Source organism: Crotalus tigris, unplaced genomic scaffold (assembly GCF_016545835.1).
Source record: "Crotalus tigris isolate CLP2741 ecotype Arizona unplaced genomic scaffold, ASM1654583v1 scf7180000024290.1160143, whole genome shotgun sequence".
In the NCBI taxonomy this organism is placed as follows: Eukaryota; Metazoa; Chordata; class Lepidosauria; order Squamata; family Viperidae; genus Crotalus; species Crotalus tigris.
This window is the reverse complement of record NW_024100463.1, coordinates 875,820-902,839: the sequence shown is the minus strand read 5'-3', so window position 1 is coordinate 902,839 and position 27,020 is coordinate 875,820. Positions and strand designations below refer to the sequence as shown.

General features: G+C 39.1%; 1 protein-coding gene across 5 annotated transcripts in view; it reads right to left on the bottom strand.

Moving 5' to 3' along the window:
* Positions 1-21,868, bottom strand: part of HNMT (histamine N-methyltransferase) — a 28,150-nt gene extending 6,282 nt beyond the window's left edge. The window contains exons 1-7 of one of the 5 annotated variants that reach the window (XM_039323971.1): positions 21,718-21,868; positions 15,328-15,420; positions 13,266-13,412; positions 10,207-10,259; positions 5,791-5,898; positions 2,255-2,385; positions 1,856-1,949 (exon numbers count right to left, since the gene is read on the bottom strand). In XM_039323971.1, the coding sequence (XP_039179905.1) occupies positions 1,856-1,949; positions 2,255-2,385; positions 5,791-5,898; positions 10,207-10,259; positions 13,266-13,396 (517 nt within the window). In that variant the 5' untranslated portion in view covers positions 13,397-13,412; positions 15,328-15,420; positions 21,718-21,868. The other 4 variants (XM_039323969.1, XM_039323973.1, XM_039323972.1 and 1 more) reach the window with 4 other exon arrangements.
* Positions 21,869-27,020: the final 5,152 nt, after the last annotated feature.

Below are 27,020 nucleotides of genomic sequence, written 5' to 3'. Positions count from 1 at the left end.
TTCTATTCTATTCTATTCTATTCTATTCTATTCTATTCTATTCTATTCTATTCTATTCTATTCTATTCTATTCTATTCTAGATAAAAACAAATGCTTCATTGTCACAATCTTTGGTATTTCATTTTTCAGATAATCTGAATACATCTTTCTCATTCACGTTTCAGGTGTAACCATCCTAGTGTGGGCTTTTTACCCAGCACCACAATAATGGATGAAATGAGAAGTTATAACATGGAAATGAGCCAGCCAAACAGCTGGAGAGAACTTTCTAGCTACTGTATATGCCGCCGTATTAGGCGACCCGGCGTATAAGACGACCCCCGTCTTTATAGCCGGGCCGCATTCCTAGAACGTCGTCTTATACGCCGGAAACTACCAGTATTTCCGGCGTATAAGACGACTCGGCGTATAAGACGACCTCCGTCTTTGGCGCCGATTTCAGCGCTCGCGGAAGTCGTCTTATACGCCGGCATTTACGGTATTTGCTTAATGCCACACGCAGTCAGGTGTTATGGGTGCCATTCTGAAAAAATCTGTAAACACATGAATGAATTCATTAATGGAAATTGGATTTCCCCTCCCCCCATGAGTTAAGTGTTTCAGACCCTGTGCCTTTCCTCTTTTTTCTCTGGTACTCAATAAATATATTTTGAGTTCAATGGGACTAATGAATTATTTGGAGTTATCTTTATATTGATACAGTCACTTTATAATGTTTTTTGTAGATCACTCTTTATATCCATAAAATGAAAGATCAGCAAATAAAGTCTAATATTTTAATATAACCTGGTTTTCACTATCTACACGGGGAGCACCATACTTGGAGACATATCTGAGTCTTACTTTCAAAGAAATAACAACATGACTAAATATATTATGGGACGGAGAGCACATCGGGAAAAGCTGGAGGGTGGTGGCACAGTGGTTAGAATGCAGTACTGCAAGCTAACTGACTGCTCACTCCAGGAGTTTGATTCTGAGCGGTTCAAGGTTGACTCAGCCTTCCATCCTTCCGAGGTCGGTAAAATGAGGATCCAGATTGTTGGGGACAATATGCTGACTCTGTAAACCTCTATAAAGCACTATGAAGGGGTATATAAGTCTAAGTGCTATTGCTATTGCTATGGCTTCATATGTCAGTTTCTGGATCAAAGTTTAAACAGTTGACAAATAACTAGTCTAGTTTTTTACATATGTGTGTGCATGCATGCATGCTTATCCACCTAGTCCCAGTTTCTGATGTGGCCCCTTGGGAAAATTAATTGCCCACTTCTGCCATAAAATAACATTTTGCTACACATATCTGTTAATTCCCAAATAGGATGAAAGTGGACATATAGTGCCTCCTGGTGGCCAATGTAATCTTTTTATATAGTGTACCTTATGGACCACTAGTTCAATACTACATAAAAAATAAAATACAGGTAGTCCTCGATTTACAACCCCAATTGAGCCCAAAATTTCTGTTACTAAATGAGACTTTGTTAAGTGTGTTTTGCCCATTTTATGACCTTTCCTGCCACAGTTGTTAAGTGAATCATTGCATTTGTTAAATTAGTAACACGGTTGTTAAGTGAATCTGGCTTTCCCATTGACTTTGCTTGTCAGAAGGTTGCAAAAGTTGATCACATGATCACATGGGACACTGGGACTGTCATAAATATTAACCAATTGCCAAGTGTCTGAATTTTGATCACGTGATCATGGGGATGCTACAATGGTCATAAGTGTGAAAAATGGTCATACGTCACTGTTGTAACTTTGAACGGTCATTAAACAAACTGTGGTACGTCAAGGACTACCTGCAGTATAACTACTCAAATCAGATATTTTAGGACTCAGCTTTGAACTTACCTGAAACAAGAATAATGAGGAGTTTGGCCCCAGGTTCCAAGAGGCCATGAAAGAACCTAATGGTAGCTGGCATGTCTTTTACATAATACAGCATCTAAAAATGAGAAGAATCATTTCAAGGTGAAATGGGTTTGCAGACATATTCAAATAAGTTGCATATTTTGTAATTTAAATATTTGCAAAATTTTCCTCTCCATATGTTGAGTTATGTCACCCCTATCACTACAAAGCAATATAACTATCAGGTTGGGAAGCTGAAACTACACACAGAGAGAAAATAGTTTATAAATAAGAGGAGCAAATTTGCAATGGTAAAGCAACACACCATGCATGAAAAGTAGCCCATTAATGTAACGTCTCGTTAACAGTTGTCTGGCCATATAATACGCTTCATTCTACCTGGATCATATGGATGAAATTCCATTTTCCCATCTCTTTGCTGTCCATAATTCGATTTTCATATTCCAGGGACGTCTCCTTGTGCCAAGTGAACTTTATGTTCTTGAGATCTGATGCATTTGCAACACATTCTGAAATGTGATAGCTCCATAGTTTATCTCATTTGCAAATATGGAATACATTTTCATTTCAGTCTTTTTTAAAGCAGCTGAAAGCCATATATTTTTAATATGACATTGATGCCATTGGGCTGCTGTCTTCAGTTCATTTAAAATATAGAGGAGTACATTTTGCTATATTTCTGGAATCTGGTCTAGATCTCTGATTCCTGCATGACTTCAGTATAGACCAACAATGTATTCACATTATCGCATTTTGGAAAACATGATTTAAAATAAATGGAGGTGAAAATGCCCAAAGGGTTTTACCATAAAACTGCTAAGATGAGATAAGATGACTACACTTCAGTATTTTTATATAACCTAAATCTGGATTTTAAAAAAAAATATTGGAAGCTTGGTTTGACTCTAGAAAGATGAAAATTGGTAGTGTTGTTATGAAATTACAATACCTAGTATCTTGCACAATTAGCCACTGTGCTGTAGCTAATAGAAGTTGTAATTTCATAAAAACTGAAAAGCAACAGATTCCCTAATCTTGACTTAGAGCAGAGGTAGGCAACCTTGGCTCTTTTATGACTCGTGGACTTCAACTCCCAGAATTCCTGAGCCAGCCATGCTGAGGGGAAAGGGAGAGGTTTCCAAGCTGAGCCATGCTGGTTCAGGAATTCTGGGAGTTGAAGTCCACAAGTCGTAAAAGAGCCAATGTTGCCAACCCCTTACCTAGAACTTAATCCCACTGTGCTGTAATTTGACATTTTCTTGTGAAATCAGCTCTGGTTTCAGTGTCATCTTGAAAACTAAGGGACATTGAGACAATTGGAGCATTCTCTTGATTTGCAATATTCTCTTGATTTCCAGTGCAAGGGGACATCTGCTCTGTCTCTGAAAACTCGTTAAAGGACATGGCTTCCTTCTCGCTCCGAAAGCAATAAAGATCTCCATCACTGATGCTATAAGACCGTTTCAACCGCAATTCCATTATTTTGGGTTCTGTTACGTGATCTGAAGTCCTGAGTCCATACAGAGAGCATTCAGAATGTCACAGAGGCTGACTTAATGCAGAAAATGAAATATTACTTTTCTCAAGGATCTGATTATGATACCTTCCTGTGAAGATGAGAAATGTTCTCTCTTTGCTTATTCCTTCCCCTCTAACCTACACTTTTTTTATATTTATTTCCTACTGGACACCATATTACTAAAGTGTGCTTTACACGGGCCTGCCTTTGAAGATAGTTCGCAAGGCTATGAGGAATGCTATATTGCCAAATAACCCAGGTCTTGGACGTGCTTTATAAGCTTCAATGAGCTTCTGGATTCAGTATAAAATGCTATTTTTTCACCTATAAGAGTGGACTTTCAGGTTTCTCCAGGAAACCTCCTTCAGGTAGAAATCATTGGCATCCTTCAGTCTCGAGAGACTATGGTATCGTGCTCTGGAAAGAGGTCCTAAGGCAGCATCTGGTGTGGCTAAAGAGGCCAATTCGAGAATGGCAGACTCTTCCACACTTCTATTGCAGGTTCTTTCCTCTCTAGTACAGGTAGCCTTCGGCTTATGACCACAAACTGAGCTCAGAAGGATGCGAAACAAAAAAACTTTTGCCCCATTTTACAACCGTTCTTGCCACAACCATTAAGTGAATCATTGCAACTGTTAAGTTAGTAACACAGAGTCTGGCTTCCTCATTGACTTTACTTGTCAGAAGGTCACAAAAGGGGATCACATGACCCCCGGACACAGCAACAATCATAAATATGCTCCAGTTGCCAATGTCCACAATTTGATCAAGTGACCCTGGGGATGCTGCAAGTGTGAAAACTGGTCATACGTCACTTTTTCCGGTGCCATTGTAACTTCGGATGGTCACTAAATGAATTGTTGTAAGTTAAAGGCTACCTGTAGTGCAGGGGTAGGCAACCTTGGCTCTTTTCTGACTCGTGGACTTCAACTCCCAGAATTCCTGAGCCAGCCTGGCTCAGGAATTCTGGGAGTTGAAGTCCACGAATCAGAAAAGAGCCAAGGTTGCCTACCCCTGCTGTAGTGTAAAGCAGTGTTTTCTCATTCAGAAAGTCTATTAAAATAGTATTTTAGGCAGCATTAGGGACATTGTCAAGATTCAGCAACAGGGTGATGATTTTATTATGTATCTCTGGTTTCAGTGGTGCTTCATTATTTTTTCTTGCTCAGTAGTAATTACTTGGGATTTGGTAGCGTATGTGGTGTGCATTATATATGCGTGCACTGTCTAGGTGTGAGTATTTCTCACTTTTAAAACTGCTGCAGCTATTGCTCAGTCCTCTTCCATTATCGGCTCCTAAGTTCTATGCCCACAGTAAACTCAGTGTGCATTTTAAGTGCAGACATCGTTCTACAGTAATCCATATCGACAGTGAAGATAACATGCCCCAGACTGCTTTTTATTTCATTATCAGACAGTTGATAACAAGGTCGGTGGGAAAATGAAGAATGAGAAGAAAACTAATGTCTCTCAATATGTCAAAAATTCTGGGCTGTCTACCCAAGATGATTTGAAAACCAACAGGAGAGGAACTCTTTCCCTAAATGGAAATGTGAATTTTGCTAAGTACAGTATGTAGCCAACCTTAATGTCATGTTATGGGTAGCCTTGTAAAACGAAGACAGAGTTCGTAGCAGAATAGGAAATGTGATCCCTACTGGCACCCACTATGTCTGCGGACATCACCCTTGGCATCTACCAGGCACCGCAGTGCAAAAGCCTTTGCAGAAAATAGCATGTGGCAAGGCATATGCCAGCTTTTAGCTTCACTTTATTTCTAAGAAAGCCTTACAGGCATCCTGACAAGTTAAATAGGAAGCATTTTTCTTTGTTTGGCTGCTACCTACCTGCTTGTAACAAGTCAGAAATCAGTTGGAATGGAGTTGGGAAGGTGGCAAGAATAACCAGCTAGTATGTTTTTCACTAAGTGAGGGTTTTCAGATTGTAGGACATATACAATGTCAGACAGCATAGCAGCCTATTTGAGGATTTTCAAAATTCCAAGAGCGCCAATGGTCTCAAGAAAGCACCCTTGTCCTGGCTAATATCAACTCATGGAGGAAAACCAGTATTTGTATCCTGGTTTAAAGTTTCAGAAAGTTAATCCCTAATTTTTTTTTCAAATAACAGTGGCAAAATTTCCCATTTCATTTCAGTAGCATTAATACCACATTGTGTTTGCTGTTGCATAAGCAGGGATTTGCACCTTCTGGCTTGCCATCATGCTGAGAAACATCAGGCTGTATCTCTTCCTCCCTTTCAGTGGAAATATGATAAATGGATTTTTCAGAGAAACGTTTCAATAGCGTGTTATTTCTATAACGAACTCTAGAACATCAAGAGGCAAACCGATCAATGACGTGGTGCTCAGCAGAAGCTGCAGCATTAAGCATACCTTTATAACTGTTTATTTGTTCTGCATTTGGTTCTATCACATCAGTATGAATGATCACTCCAGGATATTCTGACTGTAATCTTGCAAGAATCTCAAGGTCAATTTCTCCTAAGACACAAAGAAGAACAAAGACACCAAACTTTTTTTGCTAGAAGTGTTTGTGGGTTTACTGGGTTCATGTACAAATGTTAAATTAGTTTCCAATAGGGAATATAGGGAATGACAAATGAAAAGCATTGCTCTATAATTATCAAGTTACATCCCATAATTATTAGGACAATTCCACTATGATGGCTGAATATTAGAACAACTATATTGGGCTAGACTAAAGATGTAGCTCCTCATTCTTTTGACAACTTGTATGAATCTGGCGAACAAAATGTGAGTAAAATAGTACTCTGTCACTGGTGTTGCACCAACAAATGGAATTGGGAAACAATCTGCTTCTGATCCTGATGGTGATAAAGAACCACCATGATTACTACTCATTAATAGCTGTATATTAATGAACTTGTTTAATGTACTTTAAAAACTGTCCCAAGTCTGCTGCCATCACATACGATGGCAAATGTATTTTTACTATATTTTGTGTATAGAAGTATTACCTGTGTTCTACTTTAATCTCTCACCATATGCTTCATTAAGAGGAGGAGAAAAAAAGGAATCTGCTTTTTCCAAGCCAGATATAGAATTTTTTTCCCCTATCTTGTCCTTGTTTACTTACCATTTGTATTCCTATGCAAATTATTTTTCATCATTTTCACTGACCATCTTCCATGTATTCTTAGCTCTATAATATCTTTTTCAAAGTGTTGGAATCAAAATTTCCTATGATTGTTACATCATAGATACATACAAAGGCTTTACAAAATCTAGCATTTGTGTCACTTTTAGGAGATACTTCAATAAGGATCCATCGACCCATCCATCCATCTGTCCATCATCTCAACCTATGTATACGATTCTTTACAAAGAAGTAGAATGGATCTATTATACCCAGAGGCTGAAATAGGTAGATGGATAGACCTACTCATAATTGGCAGTCATTCAGTGCTACCCAATTCTAAACAGAGGCTTAAGGTCATAATGCTATAACAATTCATTATAATAGAAAAGAAAAAGAAATAAAATGCTGATGGTACTGCATGTGATAGCATTATATTTATGTTGGATTTGGTCAAAGAGCCTCTTAAACTTACATGCAGAAGATAGAACCAAATGCCAGATTCAATCATTATTGAACTATCTTAAGGCAGTCATTGTAACCTAGTGCTCTTCAGGTGCATCGTTCCTAGCCAATATGGTCAGGCTAACTGGGGATAACTGAAGCAGTTATCAGCTCATCTGAAGGTCTTATATTTTTATTGATCAACTGGATAATGTATTCATTCCCATTCACAAGAAACCAATCCAATGCCCTCGGTTATTTTTAAAGCTCCTCATCACTTCAAATTCTCTGATTTGTAATTTAATCCTCTACCTTAATTGAGCTCATTTAGTTATTTATATGCAAATAAGGGCTTTGGGCCATTTCAGAACCAGTTCCCTGGCAGCCTGAAAATCAATTGACAACTATCAGTTAAAGCTCTAGAAATTATTTAAGGACTCTGATACAATTACCTTTAAAGGGCTGCCACTATGTTCACCATTAAATTACCAATTAAACTTTCAAGAAAATAGATTGTTTAGAATAGAGTCACTATTTTACCACCCGGTAAATGTCTCCTGTGATTAGAAGGGGATGGAGTTGGCTCTATTTATAAGGAACACACTGAGGAACACACTTTCTTATAGATGGGAATGACACTACCCCACTGTTTATATAACCATTTAAAGCGAGACCCTCTACATCAGGGGTCTTCACACTTGACCTTTTTATGACTTGTAGACCTCAACTCCCAGAATTCTTCAGCCAGTGTGCCTGGCTGAGGAATTCTGGCAGTTGAAGTCCACAAGTCATAAAAGGACCAAGTTTGAAGACCCCTGCCCTACATCCTTAGTTTTTGCTTAATGTAGCATTTTGCTCTTGCAAGCTTTTCCATACTGACTGTCAACACTAGTATAATGAACAACTGGGAAGGACTTCTTCAGTAGCAGAGTTGAAATGATTTTAAATCATTCAAATGAATAAGAAATGTGTCAAAACTCTGGAGCCTATTGAACAACTAGCATCCCATGTTCTACATGTGATCCTCAATTTTCGTCTTTGCTGCCCAGACACCTTGCCACTAAACAAAGAAACTAGGAACTGGGCTAAATTATCATATGTAGGTGTGGTAACTCTTAGCTTGACTTCTGCTGCATACATAGCTTAACACAGATATTAATAGCTGAATGGGGATCACATAATGGAGCTCATCGGATCCTATAAAATAGCCAATTCTGGCTAGATTCTTAGTCATCTGAAATCCTATTACTTGCTTCTTATTTTCCAGATGTCAGCTACAAGCTTACAAATAAATATCACTGTTTTCATGAGTCATGCAATCTTTCTGCTGATGGTATCCAGCGAATAACATAACAAAATTGGGGTATGGAACGGTATGGTATGGTATTTAAAGAGCCCACTTCAATGATTATCATTGATTTAATGACTATTAGATATTAGAATTATTAGACTGGTTTTAAAACTACAGGCAAATATTTGTTTCATAGCAAGGAAGGTTTGACTTTACACGGGTGATTTACTTGGGTGAAAAAGAGTGGCCTCTCTTGATCAATATGGCAGCGCTCCAGAAGGGTGAACCTCCCCCTTTTGCATTATTCTGAAGAGGGGGGCTAGTGGGCAAAAGTCTTGTGGCATCTCTGATGCCCATTTCATTCCTTAACACACAGATGCCTCAAACACTGGGTCCTGGCTCTACCACTTTCAGAATGGGGTCCTTGATTTATTACACAAAATGCAATGTAGCTCTCTTGAGCCAAGAAAGTTTATGCATGGAATTATGGTACCCATAGAATAGCAGTTAACATCCCTTCTCCATTTTGCCCTTCGTCTTTATCTCAACCCAAAATGTAAGCGTCTTCATCTTGCTCTTTTTACCACAAAAACCATACCATTCCAAAAACAGAAGAAAAAAAAGTGAGGTCAATCCTTATTCACAAATAAGGATGCCAGCAGCCCTTTTTACTGCTACAGCGTGGACTGAGTTCTTCATCATGAGTAAGGGAAGATGGTTTAATTGCTCTTATTCATTTTTTGGGTTTTAAAATTTTCCATAATAATTTACGACTTAAGCCATAATGACTCAATCACTTGAAAATGAAATAAAAGAAAACTAAATTCTAGAAGTAAAATAGATAGCAAACTCAAGCATCAGTGAATTTCCAATAAAATGCATAATTTTGATAAAAACAAATGTAATTAAAAACAATTAAAACAAAAAAGCCACCTAATATCAGTACTGCTCAAACCCCTGTCAGAACAAGAATGGTTATCCTGTTTGGAAAGCCTGCAAGGTGGGAGCTAAATGAACTTTAGGGAGTGTTTTGTTTCACAGTGTTGGGGCCATCATTAAGAAGATCCACTTCCAAATTCTCTCTCTCTCTCTCTCTCATTTCCCTAAACATTTGCTCTTGGGATGATAGTCCAGAATAGGAAAAGTCAAGTTAGAGGAAATGGTCCTGGAGCTGAGGCATGTAGATGAACACCAGAAGATTATTTAGAAACCTACTGGCAGACAATATCACTGGTGCTATGTGCTAAAGTGACACATCACCTTCACTGTCTGGATCCTTGCTTTTTGTACAACTGCACTTTGCTTTCTAGACTTTATTCAAAAACAGCCTTGTATAAAGTGTGCTACACTAGTCTAAACCTGAGGTCATAAGGGCATAAGTCACTGTCATAAGGGCCCGCTAGTTCAGAAAGGATTGTAACTATTGTACCAACTGAAGCTGAGCAAACGTTCCCTTACTCTGGGCCTTCACCAGTGAAACGTGAGTCCTGAAGAGCCTGCAAGTTCCACAGAAGCTGGCTGGTCACCCTGAGAAACGAAATGCTAGACTAAGATGAGTTTTGGCCTTATCCAGGAGGCCTTTCCTATATGCGTAAAAAGTCATTTGTCACAAAAGAAATGAAATACAGAAGAAGAAATGGAAAAGCCTCGTCCTATTCTTTTTTCTTTTTTGGCTAGACAACATCCCAGGCTTTTGCAGAATTATATTGAACAAACTCAGTGTATCTGAGAGTGTCTGATTCTATATATATGTTTAATTTTCATGTTATTCTCATTATCTCTTTTTTGCTCATTCATCCCCAGTGGTAGAATATCATTTTGCCAGGAGGTCTATTTTAAATCATTTCTGAGCTCCTCCAAGTATAGGAAACCTAAATTGAATGTAATATAACATCCTGCATATGTAATAGCATCCATAATTCAGAATGCTAAATAACATCTTTGTATTTTGACTCACCTGAACCACCACCAACACTTAGAACATTGATTTCAGGTTTTCCATTACTGATGCTAGGAGGGAAGGACAAATTCATAACATCAAAGCTGTTCAAGAAGTCCAGTGACATGCATTTCTATAAAATGTCCTCTAGGCATTTCCCAGTCTTTTGTTTCACCCTCGATGTGGCTCATAAATGGTGCTCAAGATAGGGCTATGCAGATGGACTGCAGACTTGCGGTTATGAACAAATTTAAGTGTCAGTGACTTGGGCTATCAGAAAGAGAGGAGCATGTACTGCTTACTCCTAAACTGAACTACATAGCAGACAAACAAGAGCACTGAGGCCTTTCAGTTCCTTTTAGACCAACATGTCAACTAGCAAGCAAGCAAGCAAACAAACAAACAAAATGCCAATGGGATATGTTGATGAGAATTTTGAATACTGCTAGAGAGATCTGTTAGTGCTGGGGGAGAGAAGTTCTCCTGTTTATTTATTGTTTTTCTCACTGAATCTGATGGGAGAAGGTTTTTTCTGTATTTGTTTTAAAGGAGAAGAAATTTTTGGGATTCTTTTTTATGGATAAAGTATATTGTGCTGATTCAGGTGGCCAAAGGATCTGTATAACAATAATCTGATGTTCATTGTACAATGATTTCTCCAATAATATGTAATCTTCTTGGCTTCCTAGACTTGGATAACTTTTCAAGAGAACAAAGGGATTTGCTCCACTGGGCTTTTCAATAATTCTGCCGTAAGGAGTTCTTCTTCGGATGGGAAATTTGCAAGCATCCTCTAACCAATATTAGTGAGGAATCTAGTGAGGAATTTGGAAAAACTGTCTGGGCTCAGCAATTCTCAACCATGAAATTCCTGGATGACTTAAGCAGGTTACTCTCCCTCAGCATAATTTCTTTTTTATAAGATTAGTGTGAGGATATACTGTGTTAGATATTCTATTCAGAACATTTGGAGGAAAGCAGGATATACTTTTTGTTTGTTTGTCCCATGTTGGGCACAACAATATGACTTTTTCTAAAACATGCAAAGGAAAGAATAAGAACATTTATGGCAACACCGAACAGACTTTTGTTGAAGGTAAAGCCGATTGATTAATAGCTACAGTGTTATCAACGCCAAATAATTATAAACTATAGAAGTTGTATATTACACGTGAATGTGTATCAGTATGCATTTAAGTTCTGTTTGCAAATATAGAAACAATAAAGTCTGTCTTTTGATGGGCAAACTCTATTTCAAAGAGAAGCCTCTGGATATAGGAATAGGAGGAAGAAGATGTATTAGGTATATTGGCCGCCTTGAGTTATATGTAAAAATAATAAAGGCAGGATACAAGCAAATAAAGTAACAAATATAAACACTAGTTTTTGTTTAAAAAAGAAAAAGAAGTGGATCGGGTGAAGTGGAATGAAAAGTGGAGTTTCACACAACTAAATACATTAAAATGCTCACTCACATCTTTTTTTATTTATTTAAAATGTTTATATAATTCTGGGCAGCTCCCAACCCAAAATTAAAAGTCGTATAAAGTTCATATTTTAATATAAAACTCAGCCAATTGAAACATTAAAACCAACAAAAACCTGAAACCATGTTTTACTCTGCGATTATCTAGTCCAGGGCTTTTCAACCTTTTTACCGATTGTACCACTTTTAGGATATGGCAATATTCGAGTACCATCTAGCAAGGTATTAAAATCTTGATGACCAAAAAAAAAAAAAAAACCTGTTCAAAGTTACAACTGCACTGAAATGACTTATGACCATTTTTCACACTTATGACCATTGCAGGATGCCCAGGGTCATGTGATTTATATTTGGATGCTTGGCAATGGATTCATATTTATAATGGTCACAGTGTTCCAGGGTCATGTGATCCCCTTCTGCAACCTTTTGACAAGCAAAGTCAATGGCAGAGCTGCTGCTGGCCAAGTGCTAAGGCGGGACTTCCTTTCCTCCCTCCCTTCCCTGCCTCCCTTTTTCTCATTCCCATCTCCTTCTGAAGGAAGAATTAAAAAAAAACAACCCATATTTTCCCTCTTCCATATATTAATCAAACAAGGAAAGGCTTCCAGAGACAGAAAAGACAAACTACTGAGTGAACTAGCTTAAAAAGGCACATTCCCCTTTAAGAATTAGCTACTAGCTAGAAAGGAAAGTTAACAAGCGCAGCAGGCACTTAAGGAAGAAAAAAATGTAGTAAGTACTGGCTGCGGGCTAAGGCAGCCTCCCCAAATGGCTCCATTCATAAGTAAAGGAATGCTACAGGCAAAATCCATTCAGGAGAAAAATATTTCAAAATCCCTTGCAGCAAAACTTACAGCTAACAACAGCAGAGCAATAGAAGCTATCACGAGACATCAGCCAAATAGAAATTGCCGAACACTCCTTAAGAACACAAAGCCCTCATTGCACAAATCCCAGAACTTCAAAGTCACAAAAGCACATAAGAATCCTTCCACTCTCCATCTCCTTCCCTCCTCCATGCCTCACCTCCAGCCATTGCTGCCTTTTTTCATTCCTCTTGGAGGGCGACCCCTCCCCCGCTGCATTTCTTGCCTGTTTGCTGCTGCCGGCACAGGTGGCTGCCATAGCAGTTGTACATTGGCTCATGGCCAGCCTGCTTGATCTCCTCTCCCCCTCCCCCTCCCCCCTCCTCCTCCTTCTTCCCCTTTGGTGCAGCTGACTCTACTTCCTCCCAAGGCTGCTGCTTTTTTCTCTCTCTCCCTCTCCTGCCCAAACTCCCTCCTTTTATAGGCTCTCCTGTCTCTGCCCCCCTCCTCCTTTCTCATGGGGGAGGGTGAGACAGAAGTGAGCCTGGGCCCTTTGCAGCTCCAGAGGACTCTCTCACTGCAAGTCCTTGCCTGTGCTGGCTCTTTCCTTCCACCACTACACTTGGCTAGGCAGGGCTGCATACCACCTGCCACTCATTAATGTACCACAAGTGGTATGAGTACCACCAGTTGAAAAGCCCTAATCTAGTCTTTTCCCAATGATCTCATGTACAAAAGCATCTGTCAAACATTTCTAAGAACATATTTGCTGTGTTTTTTTTTACCTGGATATTAACTGGGGCAGCTTCTTATCAATGAAGTCCTGCATGCACTGATGTTCGGTTGACTTCTTGAGGAAGACTTGAAAAGTTTCGACATAATGGCTGGGATTCGAGAACAAACTCCTCATGGTCATGGTAACCGGCAACCTGCTTAAATATATAGGTCAAAGAACAGAAAGTAGAATTATTTTGGAAAGGCAGGAGACAAGGAAGAATGATGGGAAAAGTAAGAACAGTGTCATTCATGCCCCACCTCGGAGGGGGTGGCAAGGTTGCAAGTAAGAAAAGCTTTTGCTGAAACAGCATATTGTCACTTTTATCAGACTTTGCCATAAGACCTTAGCCGCCTGCAGCACAGAGTGCCCAGCTAGGCTCTGTTGTAAACAGAGGCAAACTCTGAGTAATGATAAGGAATTTCTACCTAGAAATATTTTGGATGTATCTCTAAGGTGATATTGTGGGACTTTCTTATGTCCTGGTTTTTGGACTAGCTAGAATTCTGTTTTATTCTGGCAATCCCTTGAGAGTTTTAAAAAAAACACATATAGTTCATCTTAGGGGAGGAAAGTTCAACTTAATACCGTGTCATCTTCAAACATTTTTTAGAGGGGAAAAACTCCATTAAAGAGTTTTAACAGAACCTGAAGCCCTGTTCTGAAGTGATTGTTGCCCATCCTATCAGAATATTATATTGGGAACTACTGGACAGCAGAGGTGTCAAATTCAAATAGAAACAGGGGCCGCTAAACGATCCTGTATGTTGCATTTTGACTTAGAAAACTACCCAGGTGTATTTGTTTATATATTCCAGTTTGGAGTAATGATTCAGGTGCTGGCTGAGAAACAGAAAATAGTGAGTTCTAGACCTCTTTCAAGGGTTAAATGAAACAAAAGCCAGCTGGGTGATCTTGAGTCAGTCCCTCTCTCTCAGCCTAGCCCACCTCGCAAGATTGTTGTTGTGGGGAAAATAGGAAGAATATTAGGTATGTTGGCTGCCTTGAGTTATATATCTAAGAAAAGACAGAAGAAATATATCATCACCATCATCTATTGTTATATTAATACATCAAAACAACAATCGGATAGGCTAGATATAACCAATACATTAAAAAGACATTATTACATTTATTATTACAAATTAACTATTTGTTTTCAATATTTATATATGTTAAAGGCACTTGAATTTTTACAGTCTGCATGCATCTATGTGTGTTCACGTATGCACACCCAAAGTTCGCACTCAGCCAACTGTTAAATTATTGTGCAGACTTCCCCTTTACCTCCTACCCTGCTTGTCACCGCCCAAAAACGTCCCTTCTGATTTCTGATATCTCATGTATAGAAAGAAAAAATGTTTTAGGTGGCTTTTCCCAAACCAAGGTAAAATATCTGGGCTGCAAAACAAAAATATTTTAAATAAAGAGAAGAAAGAAAAGCATTACAGTCAATCCTCAACTTACAACCTTTCATTTAGTGTTTTCTTGAAAGTTATGATGCCACTGAACAAATGATGACTGGTCCTCTCACTTATGACCCTCATAGTGCCAGCCTTTGTGATCTTCCCAGCCGATTTTGACAAGCAAGTCATTGGGGAAGCTGGCAGGGAAAGGCGCAAATCCCAGTCATGTGATGTCTCACTTCATCACTGGTGATTTGATTAACAACTGCAGCCAAAAAGTTTGTAAAATCGAGTGTGATCACATGTTGCCTCACGCAACAAACGCAATGCTTAACAACGAATTCTCTGGTTCCTATTGCAGTTGTAAGTCAAGGACTACTTGTATACAAAAATCATTTGAATCACCCCCTCTCTTTCATTTGTCCCCCACTTTTTTATTGTATTCTGCACTTATTTAAACTTTAATTATGAATAATTGCAAAAACTTTGCAACTCTATAAAGTTAGTAATGATCCTGGATCTTGAGCAGACTGAAACTCCACAGATATCAATTCAACTTTTTTGGGGAGGGAAGAAAGAAAGAAATTCAACCTCTCTTGGAGAGAGGATATACAAGCTTTTTTTTTTTTTTTTTTTTTTTAAAGAAAGGCGAGGAATTCATTTCACCTGTTTTGGAGAGAGGTATTCCTTCAGGCACTGGAAACACTGTAGACCGGAGCAGGTCACCTAACCGTGCAGGGCTGCCTGCCTGCCAGTCATCTGGGACAAAAGTACAGAGAGGTCACAATTAGTGTGAGTTTGAGTAATGCAACGTCCAATTTAGTGTGAACTGCTTCTTTCCAATTATCCATGACCTCCTTTGCCTGCTTGGATATCTAGTATCTCATATCTCGTTAGCCCTATATTTCTGCTGCAATTTAGCTTAGGAAGAAAGTTTATGCAGGACATTTCCTGAGTCACAAGCCTGGGGTTTGGGTGATTGGTCATTATATTTATTCTTATTGAGCTTCAAAATGTAATATTATTGCTATTTTGTTGTATTTTTATTTTATTTTCCTAAATATCACCCAGTTGCATTTTAATCTGATCTGGGTCACACCTGGGAGTGTTGTGGGTTACACGTTTGGCACTTCTGCTATACAATGTTTCAGTAAAGGTATCTGGAACACTGGAGTGGGTGCCATTAATATACTGGTGACACCTAGCTCTACTTTATCCTTCTTTAACTCTATGCAAGCAGTCATTATTCATTATTCACTAAGCTTGATGATAGGCTACAAAAAAAAATCAACAACATGGAGATCCAATAGGAAACCAGGGCTGAATGAGATTACTTTCTCATAGCTTGGGAAGGCCCCTCAATCCTCACCTCTTACTGGATTCCTAGAATCCAGAGGGCCACAATAGCAAAGAATCCATTTACACCCATTATAAGTACTGGGCCAACAATTCATGGGCTGATAGTTACCTGTTCTTCAAACTTCAGCAGGGAGTAGAATCTAGCGGATTTTGAAAAAGGTAAGCAGGGTTGGACCTGATATAGGAAACCAATTTCATAGTTAATAGTAGGGAGCTTGGTTTAAGGGAACTTTTTAAGTCACTGTTATTTATCATGAATGGCTGCTACAATGTGCTTTCTGTGGAGCTACTCTTTAAAGTATCTAAGGTTGGTGTAGTGGTTGGTGTAGTGGTTCAGTTGCTGGCCTAGAAACCAGGAGACTGGGAATTCTAGTTCTGTTTTAGCAATGAAAGCTAGCTGAGTGACATTGGGCCACTCATTCACTCTCTCAGCCCAACTCACTTCACAGGTTTGTTGTGAGGGGAAAAAAGGAGAAAGATGAAGAAGTATTATGTATGTTTGCTCCTTGAGTTACTTATAAAGTAATAAAGGCAGTATAAAATTATTAAATAAATAACTCTGAAAGCTTCACTCTGAAATTCCTTAGTTCCACATACCAAAAAAAAAAAAAAAACCACACACACACACACACACACACACACATCCCCTATGCTTTTTTAATCCAATACATTCTTTGATACACATTCTTGGCCATCCTTCTACTTAAATCTCAATCTGTCAAGAATATTGTTTCCCTTCTCTGCTTTTGCTGATAAAATATATCTATTCATCCCGTATTTCTTGAGATCTTGAGTGAGATTATCCCTCATCTTCCCTTGGGCCTTCTCCTACCAACTTTTTCAGTCAGCAGGTTCTTTCCTCATCTAAGGTTTCTGAGACCCCCATGTCAGCATATTCCTCTGAACCTTCAACTTAATAATTGCCTTGCCAGCAGATTCTGTCTGAGAAGTTACAAATACTGAACTCAATATTCACAATAGCTTGAACAGTTGTTAAGACAGGTTCAAAGCAGAAGTGGCAAGAGTAATTACATTTCCATTTGCATGCCCGGAATCCCTCATACAGTTTAAACAATACATAGACCAAATGCGAGGGATGAATTCAATATTATTATCTGCCTCAGTCTTCTCTGACTAAATGTCCATCATCTGGGTGGGTACTACAGTACAGTCTCCTGGATTCCTAGTCACTGTGGCAATGGCATGACTGGCTGGGAATTTGGAAATCTACACCATTAGTACATCTGAAGGTAGGGTTGCCAGATACCTGAACAGGCAAATGAGGACATGGACAATTGAAAAAGAGGACAAAAGGTATGTGGGTGGGGAGGACACATAAACTATTTAACCTTCTTGGCCTCCCTGACAAAAATTACCACAAAAAACTACCAAAAAAATGTACTTAGGTCTACATCTACATGTACAGTATATGAAACTATTTTTCCCAGCATCAGAAAGACTGATTTTTCAGTCACAGGAGTGTGCTAAAGACTTAGGAGGCAAAAGCCTTCAGAGTAACTGATTATGGCCTGGTGGGGTCTTTGGTGCTTTCTGAATTTGGTTGTTTTCTTGCAGATGTTTCATTACCCAACTAGGTAACATCATCAGTGCTAGAAGGGAGTGTGATTTGCTGTCTGTTTGTATGCACGTGGCTTGCTCTATCTGTTGGTGGAAGTAGTTTGGTGATTCCTTGATTAGATCGTTGTTTTCTGTTTGATTGTTTGAATTGGTAACTCCTTGATTGGAGTATTGTTTTAGGTCTATCGGTGGGATTGATCTTGGTGTTAATCTCTGCTTATCTGGGTGTTAATTGCTGGTGAGATATTTTGTTTCCTTTTAAGCTTTGTGATTATCTCTTTTGAATGGTATGCAAATGTTGTTTATCTGTATGTGCCTGTTGATGGCTGATTTTTCTGACTGCCAGGAATTACCTAGTATTTTTGTATTTGGCTTGGTCTAGGATACTCACAGTTTCCCAATTGAAACTATGCATAAGTCTGTCCATTTCCATGGCAATTATGGAGTTTTCATCATGTCTTCTGACTGCTAGTTGGTATCCCTGGATGATTATGGTATTGTCAATTTCTGGTAGCAGCCAAGCCACCCCAAAGGTAATCATCAATTATTTATTTATTTATTGAAACGACTCTTAATTTTTAATTAAACTCACGGAGCTGAGCTTGTCCTTAGGGAAGTGTTGTGCCATAGAAAAAAGCTGCTTAGAAAGAGACAATTTGTAGAAACTCAAAAAGGAGAACAATATTTAATTTTAAGGCTATGCCTGCCAGACATGAAGACAAAAAAGGAAGACTTGCTGTGCCTATCTGAAAGGCACAGGTTGTACCCCAATATGAAGCCACCTCGACAGCCAACATTCCTGCAAATTGATTAAAGAATTATTGGTTAGTTAATGCAGGAAAGAAGTGGCTAGGATTGTCCAACTGAAGTCAGTTTGGAATTCATAATGTGAATTTGTAGAGAGCTGCCCTTGTAACCAAGGTTAGTCCTTCCTTAAATATCCCTAATTCATAATGATGCAATTAAGTATTTTTTTTAAAAAAAAATACTTAAATGTAAAATTGGAAAATTAATAAAATAATATTAAAAAAACATAATGATGCAATCACCAACGTGAAGAAATTAAGAGTTCTCGACTTACAACGTCAATTGAGCCCAACATTTCTGTTGCCAAGTGAGACCTTTGGTTAGGTGAGCTTTGGCCCATTGTGTGAGCTTTCTTGCCACATTTGTTAATCACTGCAGCTATTAAGTTAGTAACACGGTTGTTAGGTGCATCTGGCTTCCCCATTGACTTTGCTTGTTAGAAGGTCGCAAAAGGGGATCACGTGACCTTGCAACCCTCATAAAGATGAGTCAGTTGCCAAGTATCTGAATTTTGATCATGTAACCACAGGGAATCTGCAATGGTTACAAGGGTAAAAAAAATGCTCCTAAGTCATTTTTTTCAAGGCCCTTGTAATTTTGAACAGTCACTAAATGAACTGTGTAAGTCGAGGAGTACCTGTACTTCAATTTTCCAGCTTAGTGGAAATAATAACAAAATAACAGAGTTGGACGAGACCTTGGAAGTCATCTAGTCCAACATCCTGCTCAGGCAGGAGACCCTATACCAATGATGGCGAACCTTTTAGAGACCGAGTGCCCAAACTGCAACCCAAAACCCACTTATGTATCATCGGGTGCCAGGTGGGCATGACCCGTTGGCTGGGTGTGGCCAATTGGGTGGGTGTGGCCCATTGGATAGGCATGGCTGTGGTGGTAATTAGCAGACTGGGTGGGACTAAAAAGTTCAATCAATCAATTCCAACTTTGCAAGATCTTTTTTTTCCCGCAAGAAGTTGAAATTGATTGATTGATTGAACCTTTTTTTTTTTTGCACACGGCGGCGGAGGCCTAAAGCGAAAAGGTTTTATAAAACCCAGCTGAAGGCCTAGGACTATGGCGACGGCGCGCGTGCCCACAGAAAGCACTCTGAGTGCCGCCTCTAGCACCCGTGCCATAGGTTCGCCACCACTGTCCTATACCATTTCAGATAAATGGCTGTCTAATCTCTTCTTAAAAACTTCCAGTGTTGAAGCATTCACAACTTCGGGATGCAAGTTGTTCCACTGATTAATTGTTCTCTCTGTCAGGAAATTTCTCCTTACTTCTAGGTTGTTTTTCTCCTTGATTAGTTTCCATCTGTTGCTTCTTGTCCTGCCTTCAGGTGCTTTGGAGAATAGCTTGACTCCCTCTTCTTTGTGGCAGCCCCTGAGATATTGGAATACTGTTATCATGTCCCCCCTTGTCCTTCTCTTTGTTAAACTAGACATACTCAATTCCAGCAGCCATTCCTTATATGTTTTAGCCTCCAGTCCCCTGATCATCTTTGTTGCTCTTCTCTGCATTCTTTCTAGAGCAGGGGTTCCCAACCAGGGGTGCTTGCACCCCTTAGTGGTACAAGACAATATTCCAGAGAGTGTGAAAACTTGGGTTTTCAAAATTATAGTGTATATGCATAATTCGTTGCCATTATTTCGAACTTTTGTAAGGGGTGCGAGAATATATTGGATACGTTCTAGGGGTGCGGGATATAGAAAAGGTTGGGAGCCACTGTTCTAGAGTCTCAACATCTTTTTTACATCATGGCGACCAAAATTGGATGCGGTATTCCAAGTGTGGTCTTACCAAGGCATTGTAAAGTGGTACTAACACTTCATGTGAACTTGATTCTATCCCTCTGTTAATGCAGCCTACAACTGTGCTGGCTTTTTTGGCAGCTGCAGCAGAGTGCTGACTCAATTCTCTAGCTATTGAGAGTTCATGAGAATTGCTCTTTGTTGATTTCCACACAGAGGAAAAGTAGCTGGAGAAATGAAATGGGTGAAATGGCATGTGAGAACATTTGCATATGCACACAAAAGCAAAGAGTAGTCACATTTACACCATACCCTAAGGCAGTGTTTCTCAACCTTGGCAACTTTAAGATATATAACTTCAATTTCCAAAATTGGAAGTTGGGAGTTGAAGTCTGCATATCTTCAAGTTGTCAAGGTTCAGAAACACTGTCCTAAGGACTCCAACTGCATGAGAAGCAAACTTCATAGCTTCAGTAATGGCAACTATAAATGATACATAAATAGCTCTTCTAAACAATGATACTGCCCATGTTACACATTTTTTTGCTAAGTAGTCCCTGGGAAGAGTCAAGTGAATGACATTTGAAATGATTTTGATTATTTAAACATATGATTCAGAGCTTGAATATTTCTTGATTTCAAGCAAAAAAAATGAACAAGATGGGGTTTTTTTGTATATCATCAGGTTGCACATCTTTGCACATTTAATCTAGAGAAGTCTGCTGCAAACTTACATTTAAAAATTAGCCTGAATGCATTAGTAGTAGCAACAATAATTTTATTTGCAGACTTCTTTTCCTTGCTTCCTAACTTTAGCCATATGGAGCACATGTCTGATATGCTATGTAAATGCAAGGCAATATAGCAATAACACTAGCAATAGCATTTAGACTTATATACTACTTCATAGTGCTTTAGAGCCCTCTCTTAATGGTTTACAAATGTCAACATATTGCCCCTAACAATCTGAGTCCTCATTTTACCAACCTCGGAAGGATGAAAGGCTGAGCCAACCTTGAGCTGGTGAGAATCAAACTGCTGGCAGTCGGCAGAATTAGCCTGCAATACTGCATTATAACCACTGCACCACTCTGCCTCTTATGTGCTATCAGGGCTCTTATAAATATAAATGTAAACATGCAGAACAATCTTTAGCAATGATCCCTAATGGCAAGGATGGTGATGCATATTTTATTTTGTTAATCCAAATGTATATAAAATATTTTACAGCCTGATCATACTGATAACTAAGTCACTGAGTAACTGCAATTCAGAAGTCATGGAGTCAAATATACAACATTGATTCTTTGGTCCAGATGAACACTAGGATGGAGTCTAATTTAGAAGAATTTTGCAGCTGTTGCTGTGCTTCATTTCCCAGCATAGAACTACAGCTCAAAGTACAGAACACAAAATACTGAGTTAGATCTGATTCCCTATTTATAGAAATATAGGCCAATAGCAACAGAGAGAAAAGAGAAAGTTTTAGTGAAAAGGTACTGTTGATTTCAGTTTAGTTTTTCTTTTAAATCCAACATTTGAAAACATTTGTACTTACGTGTACAACTCTCGTCCCTACAGAACTGCTAGTTTCAATTTGTTGAAACGTCGCAATAGTTTGCAGGAAATGAATTCCGTATCAGACAAAGGACATTTCTACAGGCTAAATCTGTCTCCACCCACAGAAGCCCTGTCTTGGCAACTACTGGATTTCTGCTTTGAACAAAACAAGAGCAATTGTTGACAAACCAGCCAGTCTTGAGTGGAGCTTAACACTGAAAACTCTTGCCCTTCTTTCATTTGTATTGGGTTAATCCTGACATTGCTTGTTTTTATGACTGTGTGGAAAGATTACAGCTTCGGGCATTTAATTTAAAAAAGTAGAATGTGCTTACTTTCACAGCAGAATATGGGGTGGTTTTTTTTTTCCACTTGTAAAATTCTGCTATCCAGGCAAAAAGCAAAACTGAAAAAAAGCAGCATATCAGAATGATTAAATAGTTTTAAAAAGTGTAGCTAAAGATTACCTTTCTGTTCTTTTACTTCCATCTACGATCCTTCCCTCTCCCCACTAGCCTTGTTTCAGGTAAGGCTTTACATGATTCAGTGTTTTTTCTGTATAAAACAATTAAAAGAACAGTGAAAAACAAAACCTATCTGTATAAATATTCAAATAGTGGTTAAAGCATCAATCTAGAAACCAGGAGACCATGAGTTCTAGTCCTGCTTAAGCTATGAAAGCCAACTGGATGACCTTAGACAAATCATTCTCTCTCAGCCCCCAACCCACCTCACAGGGTAGTTCATAGTGGGAAAAATAGAAAGAGGAAGGAGTATTAGATATGTTCACCACCTTGAGTTATTTATAAAAGTAATAAAGGTGGGATAAGAAAGATATGTGAATTTAAATGGACTCCACAAGAAAGATATAAATAAATAAATAAATTAGTTACTGGTCAGGCAGGCTATTTCTCAAGGCCAACTACTAGAGCCTTAATCCAAAATAGCCCATCTGACAGGTCAAAGCAGCAGAGAAAGGGCATGAGATGAAGTAATCAGTAAAGAGTGAGAACATCTTTGCCCAATTCTGCAATACCATAGAAAGGGCTAGCAGTGTCTGCATTTGGCAACACACACAATGAGCTTGGGTAGGCCAAGCAATATAGGGGTTTTTGGGTTGTTGTTTTTTTTAAAGAAGAGAAAATAAAAACAATAAAAAGTAGGACCAAGCAATGCCCTTGGTTGTATCTTTGTTGGTTGAAGCAGCAGAAAACTATGGAAGAATTCATTTGGAGATAGAACCGGTATGGGAGTCTGAATCTCTTTTCCTATCTAATTGACTTTCCACACTGGACTAGTATTCCTGCAAGAGGTTTTTTTCAATCCACACTAGTGCTTCTTTGGAAGTAATCACCATAGCTTCCTGTTATTGTGCAAGACCTCTACAGTGCCTTGGAAAGCATAGGCTGGGCCATGGAGGACAGGACCCAGCAACTGGAAGGGAATAAATGTCTACCCAAGCCTAAGATGGCCAAGAGAAATTGAGCAGATTCCAGCCTCTGATCATGTCATTTACCACTTGGTGAGTGACATGTGCTGGGTCACCACCTAGAGCTTCCAATTTTAGTGGCAGACGGCAGCTACACATGTACATTGGCATTATATTCGTGGCCACTCCTCGAGTGTTTTAAAAGAAGCTGGCAATAGAACAAAATGTTTTTTTCTTCTCTTTAAATCTGATATGTGAGACTCTACTTCAAAGGTTACTGTAGAAACAGTAACATAACTGCAGACTGCTCTCATTTTTTGCAGGGAATAAAAGTGCCAGAAAGGGCTAGTTTTATGAAACAAAGCAAGCAAAGGAATTCTTTCTCCAGGGTCATTCTGTAGGGGAAAAACAGGCAATCAGGAGTACATTTGGCTCACATATTCCCTTTATCTCCTATTACAACCAGTTTATATAAGAGATACAGTGGATTCAAAAAAGATAGCTTCAGGCATCCAAAATGTCACTCTCAATCTTAAACATGTCGAAATATATGCTGCTGATGAAAAGTGCTACCTGAAATCCATCAGTTCATAGGCACAGTTTATATTTCAGTCTGGTGTTGGTCTTTGCAATCATTTGAGTTGGCTGATATACTTGAAAAGGCAACTGGAGGTGTTTGTCTAGTATCTCTATGGAATTCCCATTCACATCAACTATGTTTTACAGCTCTCAACATTGCAGTAATTACTTGAGCTGGAGTTACTTCAAGCTGCAAGGGCTTTATGTGGACAGACTTAAAAAAAAAAAAAAGATTGCTGAATTGAAATTTACAACTCCAATCAATGTTTTCAATCATTTTTCTAAAGAGTTCCCAGTCAGTATTCCTAACAAGAAGTGGCATTCCTTCTTAAATCCTAGTAGGTTTGCTGCCCTTTATCTTCTTTAATAATGCTGAATCTTAACATGAAATATGGAATCATTTCTCAAAACAGGAAGCAGCCTCACTCTCCTGGATGTTGGAAAATTACTGTGGGCAATTGCTTAGTTAGTTTACCCAGCATGCTTCCAATCAATCCTCATATCTAGATCATAGCAAGCAATCCCATTACATCAGTCTATTCCACCCAGTCAGGCAGGAAAAGAATGATCTAGACCAGGCATGTCAAACTCGCAATGTCACGTGATGTTGCATGACTTTTTCCCCATGGCCGGCAATGGGGTGGGCGCAGTTTCACCGTGACACATCTGGCCCGTGGGCCGGCAGTTTGACATGCCTGTTCTAGACCAGGGGTGTCAAACTGCCGGCCCATAGGCCAGTTGCATCAGGCAGAGGCTGCGCCCACCCCAGCTCTGGCAATGCGGAAGAAGTCGTGATACATCATGACACATCACGTGACACGGTGAGTTTGACACTCGTGTTCTAGACTCCACCAGTCAAAGAATTTTGACTGGTGGAGCCTAAGAAGAGAGCCTTCTCTTCATTGCCCCCATTCTAGGGAATATTCTGCCCCCCAGAGGAGAGGGTAGGAATTAAAATATAGCTCTGCACCCTTGTTTGGGGTTCAGACAGTGTCATGCAGCCATGAGGTTGGCTAATGCCCTGAAGGCCCTACCCTGGCTTTTAATTAACCTTTAACTAATTATACCCTGATTTTTAACTTATCCTTGATTTTTAAATTTTATATATTGTTTTTATAGTTTGATTTTTTTTTTCTGTTCCACATTCAGGTCCCTCTGCGAGGGAGATATGTGGTTTTAAAAAACTGATGAATAATAAATACAGTAAACACATGCCCTCAGTATAGCTATCATAATATAGTTCAGTGTTTATTTAGTAAGCATCAGGAACAGAGAAATGGGATAAAAAGCAGGACAAAGCAAGGAGAGGGAGATGTGAACAACAGAACTTAGTAGTGATCATCTATATAATCTGTATTTCCTTATCTATATCACAAGGCACAGAACATTCCAGAGTCGGTACCCACAATTCTGTGGATATATAATTAGCATGGACAGTCTCAAAGGAGGGACCTTTGGTTACTCCATCTTTAACCCTTTTGTGCACACAGCAGCAGACAGAGGTGGAAAGTAGAACACCAGCAGACTTCTATTCTGTTCTGTTCTGTTCTACTCTATCCTGTTGTTCTGTTTTGTTCTGTTCTGTTCTATTATTTTGTTCTACTCTACTTCTAGCCTTTCTCTTCTCTTCTCTTCTCTTCCCTCCCCTCCTCTCCTCTCCTCTCTTCCCTCCCCTTCCCATCCCTATCCCTTTGGTGGATGGGGATGATATCTTCAACAGTGGAGAGAAGAACTGCCTGCTGGCATATGAAAGCAAGAGGCAGAACTAGTAGGGATTTTTCTTTCTAACCTTTACTTTTCTCATTTCAATCCACCTCTATACATCGTAGTATTCTCCATGTATCATTACTTTGTTCAAGCACCATATCCTCCCCTAAGAAACTGCCTGAAGGTATCTCATCATTTTCAAGCATTCCTCTGGGCACGCTTTGAACTGCAGCTAAAGAAATAAACAGCCATTTATATTTTGCATTAAATAAACCATAGAAGAGCAACTTCAGAGTTAGCATTGCTCACACTTGTTGGCCTCCTTGGCTATGTATTTATTCTTCTTGTTTCCAAACAGCATTTTTCACAATGTCTTCCTTAAGATGCAGTGATTTTCACCATCCTTGCATTTATGCATGTCCCTTTATTGTTCACACAGTCAGTGAAACTGAAAGAGCTTTCCCTGAACAGAAACTTTGTGAATATGCTATAATACTGTAATTACAAAATAATGAAATCATCAGCAGAATGATGGTTTTGTTTTATGCACACTCACATTATATACAGTCACGGGACTCTGCTCAGAGTCACTTTGGAGAGTGATTTTTATTTGTTTATTTGTATCCCACTTTATTATTTTTGTAAGTAACTCAAGGCAGCTAACATATCCAACATACCTTCCCCCTCCTATTTTCCCCATAACAACAACTCTGTGTGGGGGATTGAGTTGAGCGACAGTAGAGAAAGGAGACTACTGTGAAAGTAGAATTCACAGTAGTCTCCCTCTTCCTCGTCTGGTGTTTAACCACAAGACCAAACTGGCTCTCAAATTTTACAACCTAGGAACTTTGTTGCTGAACTTTGTCTGTCTGGTTTCAGAATTCTTTGGAAGAACACGAATCCAGCAGTTAGTTAAATAATTAATTAACTGTATTCACAATCGAGAAGAAATAACACAGACCCTATTCAACAATGGCTACGCACCTATGGGTTGTTTCCAACTTTGCTCTCTAGAATGCAAAGAACTTGTGGGATTTAATCAAGTAGTTGTGAAGGAAGGGGAGTCATGTGGTTTTGAGAATCTAAATCTAGATCTCTCCAAGCCCTGTGCTACACGTTTAACTCCTTATTTAATATCTATTGTTTTTTGCTGTTTCAAGCACAGGTGGGTCCTGAAACAAAGACAGGTCTAATTTTTTTCGTGCTCATAGTGCACACATTCACTTGATATCATAATGGTTTGTCTTTCAACCCAAGCCATTGCAATTCCTAGCCATGTTATTCTGAGAACAGAGAATAAATTTTAATCCAGATAAAAAACTTGATTTTGTTTGGTAGACCTATGATACATACTTATATTGGGACTGGGTTCATATATGGTGCTCTGCTGTGGCTTCTTTAATTCAAGACCCGTGGTGGCGCAGTGGTTAGAATGCAGTATTGCAGGCTAATTCACTGCTCACTGCCAGGAGTTCAATTCTGACCTGGTCAAAATTGACTCAGCTTTCTATCCTTCCAAAGTCGGTAAAATGAGGACCCAGATTGTTGGAGGCAATATGCTGACTCTGTAAAGTGGGAGAGGGCTG